The 15229-nt window shown below is 37.7% G+C and overlaps 1 protein-coding gene across 4 annotated transcripts in view; it reads right to left on the bottom strand.

Moving 5' to 3' along the window:
- CDK14 (cyclin dependent kinase 14) overlaps positions 1 to 15229 on the bottom strand; it is a 329864-nt gene that overhangs the window by 179753 nt on the left and 134882 nt on the right. For all 4 annotated transcript variants that reach the window (XM_076331548.1, XM_076331551.1, XM_076331550.1 and 1 more), the window contains one exon: positions 11843 to 11937. In XM_076331548.1, coding sequence (XP_076187663.1) covers positions 11843 to 11937 — 95 coding nt within the window. The remainder of the gene's footprint in view (positions 1 to 11842; positions 11938 to 15229) is intronic.

Here is a 15229-nt window from a genome sequence, read left to right on the forward strand (position 1 = left end):
ATAAATCAAGTTTCCATAGTGAAGAATTCAAAAGCTAGGAAAGTCCAGAATTAATGGAGTTTATCCAACCTTTTATTTGTTTGCCCAATAAATGTGCATTATGGTAACTTTTTAAATGCGTAATGTGATCACATATTTTCCCCCTTCACAGGATTAGACATACTGAACAGAATAGGAGGTACTTGACTACAGAACAGCTGTGCTGGTTTTATGTTGTGTTTGGTTTTTTTTTCCATTCTCACGCAGCTTGCAGTCTCTGGCTTATTTACTACTTTGAAGGCAGAAATATTAATCTCACAGGCTTTCTTACCCTGCTCATTGCTATGCTATTCACACTTCACAAACATAAAATAATTTCATAGCAATCCAGGGGAGATGTGGCATTATTCCCTTCTATCATGTAGAGAATTGAAGCAAAGAGAAAAAAGTCCTAAGTATCACTGATTTGGGCAACTCCATTTAAAGCACTTTGGTTTTGACTTTTCAGAGTATTTGGCACTATTTCGCCTTCTGTGTTTTGACTGACTTCAGTTACAGCTGTGAGTGTATAATGCTTTTGCAAGGGAGACTGAGAATCTCATGCTGAATAGCAGAAGTCAGTCATATCTGAATTGGGATGACAGCAATTTGTGATGGTGATGATGATTCCCAATATAGCAGGGATGGAAACCAGTTCGCTACAGCAGTATTACCTGCCTTATCTTGAAACTATACTTTGAATGAGGCAGGAACCCCAGAAGACACCTGAGTTCCAACATCCACAAAAAATGACAAAAGTTCAACAACCACCACATGTCTTCACCCTACAGTCCTCTGCAGAGCTGCACAACAGGCTCTTCCACAAGGATGGCAAAAGGAGATTGCATAGGCTATCTTTATCTTGGCGTCCTCTAATTTTAAGAACTTGACTTTGCCACCTCATTAACACAACAATGTTTTGTGCAAAATCTGTTATGCTTAAAGTGAACAATTTGATCTCTCCTCCCACTACTGCCTCCCCCAGAAACAATTTCACTGCCTCCCGGGATGCAGACTACAATATTTGAAGTGAAAGACTAAAGCCAAGTCTTTGAGAGGAGAGGAGGAATCTTCAAAGACATAGCTCTTTAGTACAAATGACAATTTTTCTGAAGCTTACCACTTGACCAAATTTGGGGCAATTTTCAAAATAATAGCTCCATGCCACCCACAGCACAAAGGCTACCCATTCTCCAAATTCCAAGCCCGTGCTGTAAGTAAGGCTTGAATATTTACAATAAGGGTCCTCCAGCTACAGGTGTAAGACATCTTGGCCATTTTGGCTGAAATTAAAAATAAATATAGGCAACCTGAGGCAGACTTTGGCATCTTATTTCTTCAAATAATTGTATTTTACTAAGTCATGCGAGAAGATCATTGCTCCAGGGCTGTGACTTGACTTCAGGGTTCTGGCACACACAGCTACATGTCCTTGAGAAGGCTCTGTCAAGCCTTTGTGATACCTTCTCTCAGCAAGTTAAAACACAAACCGTTTCCTCAGTGCACATCTCAAGTAAATAGACCTCCACTAGGAAACCCCCGACCCTTCCTGGGGTAGATGGCACGAGTTCTGAATTAGACCAGAGACTGTGCAATGCCTCCTAGGACAGGGAATAGAAAACTCATGCTCAGCTATGCTAGTTCAACCATTCTCCTGTTTCCAAACTGTATGCAGAAGCACATCAGCCAATGCCCATTTTTGACCCAAACTTCAACAAATTTCAAATATTTTTCTCCCTATGATGGAGACAAGTATCACAACTCCTACAGGTATATGAAAATGAGGGAGAGATTAAAGTTACTTATCCAAAATAGCTGCTCAGAATCTAAATAAAAATCAACGAAGTTGTACAAGGATTAAGCAAAATCAAGCTTGGGTCAAGGAACAAGAAAAAAACCCTAGTACCAAAAAAGAAAAAAAAAAAAAAAAAAAAAGGAAAACACACGCTTGCTCAGACTCTCTCTGTAATGTTTTTCACTCGCTTCTACCCCACATGATCAACTACCATGACAAAACCGCAAAAAGTTTAATTTACCTTATGAAATATTGTCTCCAGGCTCACATGAAGAAATGAATTGGGGTTTTGCTTTAAACTTGTGGCAGTGTATAAGTGTATGAAGGTCATTTCTATTCAGTAAGACTCTCGTTTATGTTAGTAGACACATGCGTGGTTATGTTTGTGAGCATACTGTGTATAAGCATCTGCTGAAGGGAAAAGAATCCAGGCTGATATTTATACAGCTGAAGCAAGGTTTATATACATTGCATCCTACTTTTGGAAGAGAGAGAGTATGAAAACAGAAAAAAAAAAGAGACAAATGTTGATGGTTCAGACTCCTCCCTTCTCCCCTTGAAGAAGGAATTCTAATTACTAATAGATGAGTAAACCACAAGCTACGAATGCCCTCAGATACACTCAGTGTTTCACTTTAACATCAACTATTTTGCTCAGCTATCTTGCTCAGAAATCAGAGACTCTGCTACCAAACAAACGTGTTCAGACAAAGGGCAGGACGTCTCCTTTCAAAGGCACAGCCGGTGACATGAAATGAGCTCTACTTCGCCAGCCCCTTTCCATAACAACAACAGGACTGTCATTCTCTTCTAATTAAATTAGTCACTTCTACTTCTCATGCAATACATTCTCCTTCCCTCCTCTTCCTCGGTCATGATAAATCTCCATGTGACTTAGCTGTCCCATAATTCTGCCTAATTGGTTTCAGCTGTCATTTTTGAAGCTGAAATGCACGGAGAGCCTGGGGCTTGTGAATGGAACAGGAAGCATTTCCAACCGCATTCCCATCATGTAAAACCAGCAATGTGAAAGAACCCTTCCATTAAAACAAAAACGGGAGTATTTGGCTGCCGGCGATGCCATCATGCAGCAGACAGATTGTGCAGCTCCACTGAGGCAGTGAGGCTGTTGCGAGCCATTCTTCTCTGCTCAAAGGAGAGCACACATTATTTATGCCCTAGCAGTTTTACTGACTAAAATACTTTCCCTTTTGTCACCAACAAATTCTTAAAGCGATAATATAATTTACCAATAAAAGCACAGGCAGTAGGAATATTTGAAGTGACAGGAGAACAATGAAAAGTTAATTCTATTTAAATGGCATGTATCCTCCAACCTAAGCACTCTGCACATTACTGCACCACGGTTTAAACTAATTTCATGTTGCTGGTATTTTCAAAAGTGTCATAGGCTCTCATTTTCAAGTATTTCTATGGCTTTCTAGAATTCAAACTTTTCCCCCTATGAGACGACGCAGTGTTAGTCATGCTAACAAAAAATATCCTGCAAGCTATCTCTGGGTAATACCTAAGCAACTTCCAGAAAAACAGCAGAAGGCAACAGCACCAGCTGGGCTGAGCAGCAGGGGAAAGATACATATTAGGGATCCAAGAAAGAAAAAAAACCACCCCACAAGACACCTTTAATGAAAACAATTTTGCTAACAGATGTTTCTAGTGCCTTGGATTTCTCTCACACTGTCAACAAAGATAAATATACTTCAAAACACATGAACAATACTATATAGAAAAGGAGGTCGGGTGGTGCGGGAGTACATAATACATATGCAAACCTACCTGAAAATCCCAGAGAGCAAAGGGAATGAACAGTTGTCTGATTTTTGGTTGCTATTAGAAAATACATATTTATTTATTGATACAAAGTCTCTGTTCATTGCACAGAGAACAATCTGGTCTGTGACTCTGACGAGTGAGACACACACTGCTGTGGAAAGAATTGCTGAATGAACTAGGAGATCTTCAACAAAATCCAGTTTTCTAAAGATGCCAGTTTATCCTCTTCCTTATTCTCTGGCCACTTTAACAATTATATCAGCCTTGTTTTCTTAGTAAATCACGTTAAAGAGACAGTAAACACTTATTTAGTGAGATTATTTTAACAAAAAGAATGACATCTCAAAAATCAGTAGGAATTCCTGTTTAGTATGATCAAAACCTAGCAGCAGATCATCAGCTTGTGTAAACTGTGATGGATTTATGGTCCCCAAAGTCAACAAGGTTGGGACAATTTTTACAAGCTGAGCAAGTTGAAATACATGAGCCCACACAGATGTGCGTGTGCGCTTTTTCTTTAATTTGCTAAGTCATTAAGTTTCCACAGCACTGACCACTATATCCACATATACAAAAAAAAAAAATATTTGAAGATACAAAAAGTTTCTCGTTGGAGCATGGCAGATACCCCTAAGCTCATGGTGACAGCACTCACTCCGGGACCACGTAAGCAGAACACACACACGTCAGGGAGGCTGACAATCCACATACAGCCACACTACATCAAGTATCCACACTAATACTGGCACAGTACTGGCCGTGGATAGTATAGACACAGGTACACAAGCTGAGCTGGCACAACAGCCTTTGCTATGGTGGTGTGCTGGGCTATAAAAAAAATGCCATCTTCAGGGCAGGAAAAAAGCTGTGCAAACACTTTCTCTAAAAGCTTCGGCATCCTATGATAGACCTCTCTTCACACTGGCTGAGTGACTGTTTTCTGCCATGCCTCCTAATCCTCCTAACTGTCCATGCATGATCGTAAGATTAATAAAAATGTTATAGGGAAAATTGCAGTTCAGACTGCAAGGTGCACAAAAGAAAAATTATGCTTCCATGGATTATATCCTCTTAACTCAAAGTAGTAAAAGAAGAAAAAATGAATAGGCCTTTTTAACTTTCAAGTGTTGGCTCTGTTTATTACTCAAGCTTGATTCTTGATTCCTCTTATTCACCATTCCTTAATTATTTTTTATATCATAAAACTATAAACGTATGCTAAAGATATCTGCAATGACTGATCTCTTCATTCTGACTCCAGGATTTTTATTATTATTATTTTGCCAGAATTGCTCGCCCCAAGTTTCTGTTTTTAAAGATTTCATAGACGTATTTTTTTTATCAATATGATTAAATTAGTACAAAGCTGCATACTGCTAGTTCAGGAAGGAAAAATCTATTTTTAAGATTTAGAATTATGGCAATCATCACTCTCCAAACAGCCAGTTTTTGGGTTGGTGTTTTGTTTGTTTGTTTTTTCAGTCTGCACTGAATAAATCAGAGCTTCTCATTTTAAGAGGAATTAAACAGCAGTTACCACCCACATTATTAAATAGCCTGAGAAAAAAGTTTAATTAGATTGGACAGTCTCTAGTGCAAGTTGAGATACTGTCAGGTTTCACCTCAGAGGGACTTGGACAATGCCAGTTTATTACTGAAATTAAAAGATAAAGAATGTGTGGGATGACACCAGAATATTACTGATGGTAGAGCTGTCCAGAAATCTGTAACATAGAAATAATCAATTACTAAAAAAAAAAATAAAATAATAAAACTAGAAGGGGTTTTTTTTTTTCAAATTTTGTTTAAAGTAGTAAAATAAGCTGACATATTTTTTCTTCAATTCCTGACAGGAAAGTAACAGTGTATTAACTTCACTGAATAACTACAAGTAGTCATATTTAACTGATAAAAATTAAGATGCAGAAAGATACACATAGAAAGGATCTCAAAAAGAAAAAATAATCAATTCACCTATATCTACTATCAATGATATGTCATTCTGCTGATTGTCTGAACTGTTCTTAAAGACTGCCAGTATTAGAGAAACCATCACCCCATAGTAGCTTCTTCAGTGCTTTACTATCGTTACCATTAAGGAGGCATTCCTGTAATTTAATCTTTCTCTTCTTTACTGCAATTTCAGATTTTCTTTTTTATCCCCTTTACCATTGACATGGAAAAAGGTCACTGTCTTTCTCTACGATATATTTAAAGGTTTGTAACCATCTCACCCTTTTTTTCCCCAACTCTAAACAGCCCTACTTACTTTGACTTTTCCTCAGAAGCCTTTATTCTAGATGTTTGCTCATTCTTGGTTTTTCCCCCCCTCAGGTCTCGAGTTAATTCATGTTTTCCTTGTGTGTACAAATTTACCATTTTGGGTGGTGGCCTTACCTGTATTGAGTAGAGTGTTATCACTGGCATATGCATCTTACTACATGTACGTGTTTTTGATGGACTACAATGACGTTCGAAATTTTTATCTGTAATTTAGGAAAAAACTAATTGAGATCTGTCAGTAGATAGAATATCTCATGTGATTACCAGTGTTCCATCTGTCAGCTCAACTCTGGATGTTTTTTAAGCTTTGATTTTGTTGTGGGGTTGTTTTTTTTTTTTAATAGTTACATTGAATACACTTATTAATACTTAATAAAAAGAAGAATAATTAATAGATGCTAATTATTAAATGGTGCAAAGCACACTGCAAATCTAACCAATATTTGGTAAGGTTATAAAAAACATTAGTAAATTGTACAAAGAATAGACATTCAAACACACACAGCCTCCCAATCTGTTAGATTGTAAAACTTGATTAATCTTATTAACACATCTATTCATCAGTATGCACCCTCCGTATGAAGTCTGCACAACCTTTGTGAGATCCTGCAAAGTCAGGATGATGAGGCAAACTGAGTAACATCTTTCCTCCTCCCGCTAGACCTGTGTAAACTTCTTAGCCTAGCAGGAGTATTTTTATTTAAACACAATTTTTCATTCCTTCTTTCCTGCTGATTCCCATGTCTAGCACAGTCTTTACCTCTTGGCAAAGCACCAAGCAATTTCCTTCTGAAATCCCTTCTGAATCCCTACCTCCCAAAGCTGACTTTGTTTGCATTTCCAACCTATACTTGGACATCAGCAGCTCCTGTCTCTGATCTGCTCATTAAAACTTGAAAAACAAGGCTTTCCCAAGAGCAGTATTCCCTTACTGCCTCTTCTCAGTAGTAGGGGATTTCCTTTCTCTCTGCTTCCTCTCAGCCTTGTTCTGTCATCTTTTTGACTGCAACTTAAGTAGCGCAACTTGGGGCAAGCCTCGGGCACAAGGCAGGGGTTAAACCAACAGGGGAATGGCTCCTTCTCCAGTCAAGGCAAATGGAAACTACTAAATTCAACTGCCCCCATGCTGGGAGCTCTCAAGGGCTCCGCTCCTTCCTGGGGTGGACGAAGCACGTTCACAGCAAGCAGGGATGTCTGCCAAGAGGGTAGCAAGGAGGCATCTGGCTTGTTGCAGAGCTTGACTAGCTTTCAGTCCTTGCTTACCACGGCTGGACAAGCACCTTGTCCTCAAACGGAAAGAAAATTGCCCATCGTTTCACTCTCACATCAAAATAAGGTAATTCAGCCTCCAAATAAGTTTCACTCTCAGTCAAGGATTAGAAGACCCCTCCTTCCTTCTTGTGCCAAGTTTCCCTAATTTCCTCTAGGTGTTAAGCACTGCTGAACGATCCTAGTTATCACAGCTCAAAAGCAGCTCTGGGACTCTACTGATTTTCCCTGCTCTCTCATCCACTAAAATAATGTGGCTTTTTTTGTTTGTTTTCACAAACGAGCAATGCCATCCTACCTTTAGTTTCAACACATGTTCCCTAATAAAATAAATAAAACCAGAAAACCAGTAATAGTGTTTGATCCAAATTTTCAAAAGTTATAAGAAATTCAAAATTTTCAATGCAAAAATTTTTGATCCTTTTAGGTAATGAGTGTTGACCATTTCCTTGCATAATACTTTTCTCAGATGTCCCATGACAAAATCTCAGGTTTTGAAACTTCAGCTCTGTAACTCTTAATTCTGATAAGCAGTATATATCTCAATTTCCAATCAGCATTAAAATGAGAAACTCACACCTATTTTTTTTTCTTACAGGAAATGGGAGGAAAATGTAACTAATCAACTTTATTAAGCCAACTCATTGTATAACAACCTATTTTAGCTACTGCAATGAAGCAATGAGAATTAAACTTTCTTCTTTAATGGAAAGTAATTTTTAAGAAGGAAAAACATACACAAAGATTAAAGTAGGCAAGGTAATTGAAAATGCTTGGGTTTAAATTACACTATTAGATTAGTCTGGAGCTTTTTCACTGTTGAGGCAGAAATAATATTACTCATTACTCATACTTGCAATTATAAATGTATCTGTTCTTGTTTCAAATCTAGTTCATAAATATTGAAAGCGTAATGTAAAGTATTGCTATACAAGCTCACTTTTATATGCCAGGAATAGGACAAGTTGCTGGTTCATTTATTGATAATAATATACTTACATAATTATGCATAATACTAAAAACCTCATTATCATTCTACCAAGCCTGTAGCAATATGTATTGTTTAGGATTGCCTTTCAGCAATTAAGTGTTTCTAAATACAGTCATCTTCCTTTTAAATAAACAAGTGAAGAAACAAATGGTAGCAGCTCATGATCATTTTAGAATGAACAGATGTGAACCCATCTTCAAAGATCTCTCAATATACCTGAGATCTCACCTGTAAAATTCATCATTTCCTTCAGCAAAGTTGGCTATATCAGTGACACCTGCACTACAGCTGGCATACCCACAAGGTCGCATAAACTAACACCTAAACAGAGCCTGGAGAGGAGGGGAACAAAACCTATGTGAACAGTCATACTCCTCCATTGAACTGTAAAGCTGAACTGACCTTTTTCTTTTGGAAGTCATTGCAGTCTCAGATACCATATGCAAAATGTGTCAAAATTTCACAGTTTGTTTTCAGGCCTTGTTTAGCACATCCCAGTTAACTATACGGAAACCATTTTCTCTACCATTCATACATGAAAGAATATCAGCCCTTCAGGTTTTGTAGAGGTGATTCCAAGCAGCTCATCCTCAAAACTCCTCAGGTAATGAGCAATGGCTTTCAGTCATCCAGTGATAAAATTGAGCTCTCAGCTCCCTTTTCGGTACTCTTGAATGACCAACAATAATCATAGCTGATGTAAGAGTTATCAAACCATACAAAGAAATTATGCCCTACTAACAAGGTAATGTATATACTAAAGTATTTTCAATTAAGTTCTTTCCTTCAGAAGGAGCAAGTCCCCCTTCTCTTCTTCCACAGAAACGCACAGCTTCACATTCACCACCAAAAAATATTTATATGGAGAATGAACTTCTCCTGATCTTCAACTGTCAGATAGAATTTTTAAAGATTGACTTTTCTTGCTTCTGGGGACCACCAAGGTTGAAGTTAAAAAGCTCTGCCATGTTTTCATCTGACAGACTTCTATATAAAAAAAATTCTAATTTGAGGTACCCAGAGAATTTAATCACTGCCATGTTTCCTTTCAGAGGCTATTCTGCTTTCAGCTTTTAACTTATTACTGCAATGCATTTTGCAATGAAAGGTGCTACATGAAATTAAATTTCATTCTACTCTTTCAGGGTCAATGCTGAAACCGAACACCTCTGATACCTCAGACGTTTCATCAGTATTAATTTCCCAATGGAATCGTCACCAACCTAGTGACCCAAAGTTTCCATTTTCTGAGAACTCTCAGATCACTAACTGGTCATCCCTAATTTAATCATGACATCTCACTCAAATGGTTTTTACTATGTTTGAAATGGCCAATAGTGATTAATGGCAATAGTGTATCAGTTTCATGATGTCACTTTATGAAGGAAATCAAATTCATCCCCTTTTAGGTTTGTTAGGCCTCAGTCACTGAAAAATGTATGCCACCGTGTAATTTTAATCACATGAGTATTTCCACTGATTCAGTACAAATCATTCGTATTATTGAGCTAAACCATATACAGGTATTAAAAAAATCAAAAACAACAAAACAGACGTTACAGATATAGAGCTCAGTAACACCAATTACACAGCTAGATTGCATAGTCAACCAGCCAAAATTTGTAGATTTAAATGGGCAACTGTAATTTTTGCCTCTGCACATTCATATTATGCACTGAATGAGAGCTCTTTGACAAAAGGAACAAAAAAGGTCATTGCTATCATGCAATTAAAACCGGTATCATGCACACCCACAAGAATTCAATTCAGGTTACATGGGCATTCTCAAGCAGTAAGTGTTATCAGATAGCATTAGCTATTTGATCAGCCTATAACTTTACATTACCTAACAATGAAAACAGACTTTTGTTAAGCAATTCTGTCATCTCAAGGCACACGAGCAAGTTACAACGTCATTAAGATACAGTCCTTAGGCTGGTTGGAGAGAACAAAGCATCCTTCCCCTTCTTCCTGAGCACCACTTGAGAGATTCTGCCCACCAGCCAAAACACTAAAATACTACTTGGATCAGTTGCTAGAAACCATTACTAAATGAGATACTGAAACCGTTTCAATAGCTACCAAACACCATGGGAATAAAAAGGTGCAACCACCAGCAGGGTTGATCCCAACAGCACACTGTTGAAAAACAAACAGCTAAATGAATCCAGAAGAACTAGCCGCTGCATGAAGCTTAGTCTGTGTCCATGCTTATCACGGACAGCAACATGATATAACACATGGCTGGGAGCCAGAGTCTGTAAACACTACTACTGTATGTAAAATCCAGAAATTTGACATCAGTATAATAGGCAAAAACATCTATTTTAGGGAGCAACTTATTCTATATATCTCATTTCTCAACCAGTTCTGATGAATACAGCTAAATACAGCTGCTGATAAAAGGGACTGCAAAATGTATTCATGTAAAGTTATGCAAATAAGTCTACACTGACTGTTACATAAAATTAAATATCAAGGCTTTTCCTATGCTAATTCAGTGTATATCAGGAGCAGAAGAATCACCAATTTTAAGAAAAGGAATTAAATTTTCATTAATGTTCCTATACCTGAGGTAAAAAAATATGTACTGCATGCAACCGCTCTGCAGGCTCCTGTAGCTGAATACCCACATGATCACACTGTAGCATTTCTATGTAAATAGACAAGGTGAATGGCTTCTTCAGACAAGATGCTGTGCACTATCATGTAAAAATTAAAGCATGCTCCCAAGAAACACACAAAACAATTCCATCTGTCTTAAGTAGAGATGTACTAAGAGTGAAATTAATAATCACTGTATTTTATAAATGCAGTCTCTTACTGACTACAACACAATAACAGATATTATACTGAAAATCTAACCTTCTCTAAACTCATTTGTTTCTTTTAAATTACATGTTCTTGGACCCATCTGTGAAAACTGGGAGGTTAATTATGATAGTACATTGCATAAGTCCACAGCTAAATGCTGAAGTAGTTCTACATAAATGCCATATGTTTGTCTTAGAAAAACTGAAAAGATTAATTAGGAGGCCAAGCCCAAGACTTTGGAAAGTAATATTCTGAACACAATTAGATCATTACACTGTGTACTATGTAAATTGAAGTTTTAATTAGTAGGTAAAACACTAGTCATGGCAAAAAAATAATAATCCAAAATTCTAAATTGCATGTGCCAGACTTCTTTTTTATTGACATTGCTTATAAAAAGACACTATGCACAAGCCAGTCACAACAAAAGCCATTTAAACTTGTTACATGCTTTTGATGAAGGAACTACCTGTTAAGCATTTCAGTCCTGTACTTCTTATCTACATTATCCTCACCTATTTTAAAGTTACCCAATCACATCAGTGAAGAAAAAGCTCTAATAAACAAACTATAATCAGGAAGCAGAGTAAGGAACCAGTTTGAACAGTCAACTGAACAGTATAAGGTCCTTCAAGAGCCCTAGTAGCCACTTTTTTCAGTGGCTACTTTTTTCAGATCCATCTCTGAATCTGGTCTAGCCCAGCCTTCCACTTTTAGCCCACTCCACTACAAAGCATCGTCTCTTATAGCCTCCACTCTACTGAAGAAAGTAAAGGGTTATTTTGGCCTGATCCACAGATCACCAATGGTAAAGAGAGCTTTTCCATCAAATTCAATACACTCTGGACCATATCCAGAACTTTAGTTACTTTACTCACCACGTATTCAAAAACAAGTGTCAAGGTCTCCTTGGTGTGAATGATGTCATGAAGCAGCACAATGTTAGCATGTTTCAGTCCTTTCAAAAGAGAAGCTGAAAAGCAAAACACATTATCTTAAAAAGTATCCAAATATTTTACATTAATTGGCTTTTTTTTTTAGTAACTTGGATGATTTTTTTGACATCTGAGTTTCATAGCCTGACAACCAATAATTGTACTTTAGTACCTTCTATGTCCATGAGTTCCACACATTCAGTGTGTTTGAAAATCACACCTTCCCATTCAGTGCTATTTTCTCCACATTGTTGGTCAAACTCAACCTCACTTTGAGGCAAAAATGAGCTGCGGCTAGAGATGCTTTCCTTACGCAGCCTCCTCTAAGTGATTCAATCACTCACATCTGATCAACCAGACACCAAGTTCGCTTCTACACTCAAAGATAATTTTTTGCCTCAGATAAAAGTCAAGTGTGTCTTCAAAACATCATCTTTCCTATCCAACACAACAGAGCTGCTTTCAAAACAAAGTGCAACATCTATCCTAAGAATAGCGCTTTAAGCAATAATTCTCCTTTTTCTCAAACATAACACAAGTTTGATGGAATCATTTGTATTAGCTCATGAGAATAAATACATGGTACTTTCTCACCATATTTTTTTTTTAATGGCACTAGCTCATGTTTTCAGAATACTGACAAATAAAGACTTATCTAGTGAACTTCCAGGTGATCTCCTTCACTAAATTTCTTTTACACCATAATACATATTTAATGTTCATACCATATTACATATTTAATGTTCCACAAGACGTGGCATATTTTACCAATATATGCTGACAAGCCATGTGTTGTTACCAATGTCATTTTGTCGTTAGTGCCTTGCCATCTAATGCATACATCTGAGCAGGACTATCAGTCACCACAGCAAAGTAAATAATAGATACAAAGACATGCAAATGAGTGGCATATTTCTGTACTGAATAACGTGGAACTTTCTTCTGTCATCCTTCTTCTTTTGTCAAAGAAAATAATGAAACACCAACTCCACTACTGTGCAAAATGGAAGCTAGGGAGCTTCCACAGCAGTATTACTCCTTGCTGTCCTATTGAGGGTGCTCCATCAGGCTGAGGTAACTCCAGGGGTCATCTGGCTTTGAATTAGGGTAAGTACATATCATCTCTCATATTGGTCTTTAAGAGATTGATCTGACAAGCTGATCACTCTAGGAAGCAACATAATAGCAACATGGCATCTGGCTGAATCAGCGTTCCTCTACAAGCATCCTCAGCAGTAAAACTTTGGAGTTCATGCTAGGCAGAAGGTAGATAGCAAAGGGGAAAATACCATACAGCAGCTTCAAAGCGAGCATATCACAAATATCCTGATGACAGGACTGCAAACCTGCAAGCAAGCTCCATGACCAGGAATGAGGCAACCCTTCAACCTGGCTGAAGAAGAAATGTTTCAGAAGAGCTTGCTTTGGCCTGCACTCCACAACTTATGCTATTCAGAGAGTCAGCACAGAGGAGTCTTTCCTGTGCTCTAAATATGTTGCCACTGAACTGTAAATCAGCTATTGCAATTACAATTATTCTTTTTAAACATTTGATCAGTGCATCTCTAGTAACTTTTAACATTCTACAAATTAAGTAGAAGCTTTTTTCTCAAAGAAAGAGCTGTGCACAATTTTCATAGGATCCTCATCTTAGAATTTGGAGAATTTCTTGGAGTAAAAGCTCAGAGAGATTTGGATATGTTGGGTTTTTTTAAAGGACAACAATGAAAAATTGCTACTGAAAAAGGTATGGATACAAACAACAGATAACCAGAATAACTGTTCCGAAAGGTACCTCCTACCAGAAATGAGAACTTTTAACCTGGGGGAACCCCAAGAAGAGTTCACTTGCAGTAACTGAGCTTTTACCAGCTCTTCCCTCAAACCTTGTCAAATGACCATACATGCAGAGAGACTGGGAACATAAAAACTGCCTCCTAGCAGAGCCTGTGTCGAACTGGAATAGTATTTATGACCTCTGTCAGCTTTTGCTGTTCAGATCATCACCTGAGGCCTTTAATTCCTCTAGTTGGCCATTACTTCATTGCTAAAATCTGTATATGGGTCATTAAAGCTTAAACAGTACATTAAAAGCAGCTTACCCCAAGGTCTTTGCAAATACTGTCCTTCCTCTTCAGTCCCCTCCTCCACTCTTATTTATCTTCTCTAATATCCAATTCTCTCCTTTTACAGCCTCAATATCTGCCATATATTACAAGAACTACAAAACATCACCTGCAGGGTGAGATTTCTGTCTTCTCCATTAGTCCAAGTGAAATACAGTAAATAATATAGCACAGAGAGCAAAATCATCTTAATTGCACTAATTTTACACTGCAGAAATAAGAAGCAATTCCACTATCAATTTATATTGTGAGAAACCAAGCATAACTGGTGAAAGTAAGAGAATTACCCTGTGTGCTCTTCTATCAGGACTCTTACTGGTAAGATTGCCTGTCTTTGTGAAAACACTTCTTTGTTGCTTAAAAAAAGGCGAGAAAAGGAAATAAAGAAAAAAAGTTGTCTGACATAGGAAAGCTGTTTCTTCCTCCACAGAGTACTTTAAAAACAAAATGAAATATGAACTGATGGTGCTCGGTGTGTTTTTTTCCAGAAACATCCCCTTTCAGAACAAACAACCAATACACCTCCTCCTTTGGGCAACTTTTTGCTCAAAAGGGATAGAACTTTGGATGAACCCCACTAATTCAAAGACAAAACCCAGAAATTCACATCCGAGAGAATGAAAAAGAGTCCAGGGAATCGATCAGCATCAGCCTGAGACAAGCCTGACTTCACCTTTGAAGCTGCCAATGCAGCTGCTGCTGGAGCTCAGTGAGAAGTCAGGTGCTGCTGTGCCTGGTGTTACTTCTAGAACAAAATAATTCTCCCAGAGAATGCCATCTCCATCCAGTTATTATCACCCACAGATTTCACACAGAGTTGTTTTCTTTTAAGATAAAATGACTAAAATATTGTTGAAAAAGCATTGCAACAACTCACAAAAGTGGGACCAACGTGGTAGTACTCACTGTATCCTTAGCATGTATTTTTAAAAGCAAAATTATATAATGCTGCTTCAAAACTGCTGGCACTCTTTTTTTACCCTCAGTATTAAATGTCAGATAAACAGATGGCAGCACTTTTAATTCCTTTCCCCAAAGAGTTTTGAGGAGGCACAGCAGCAAATAATGCTAAAATGCTTTTTTAAAACACTTTGGACAAAATATTATATGCGTTTGAATGGGCAGGTGCTTGTTCTGTCACCTGTGTTTGCACATTCTCTTACAGCAAATTCTAGCAGTAAAAAACAGGGCAGAGGAATTGGTG

The sequence above is a fragment of the Aptenodytes patagonicus genome, chromosome 2 (assembly GCF_965638725.1).
Source record: "Aptenodytes patagonicus chromosome 2, bAptPat1.pri.cur, whole genome shotgun sequence".
In the NCBI taxonomy this organism is placed as follows: Eukaryota; Metazoa; Chordata; class Aves; order Sphenisciformes; family Spheniscidae; genus Aptenodytes; species Aptenodytes patagonicus.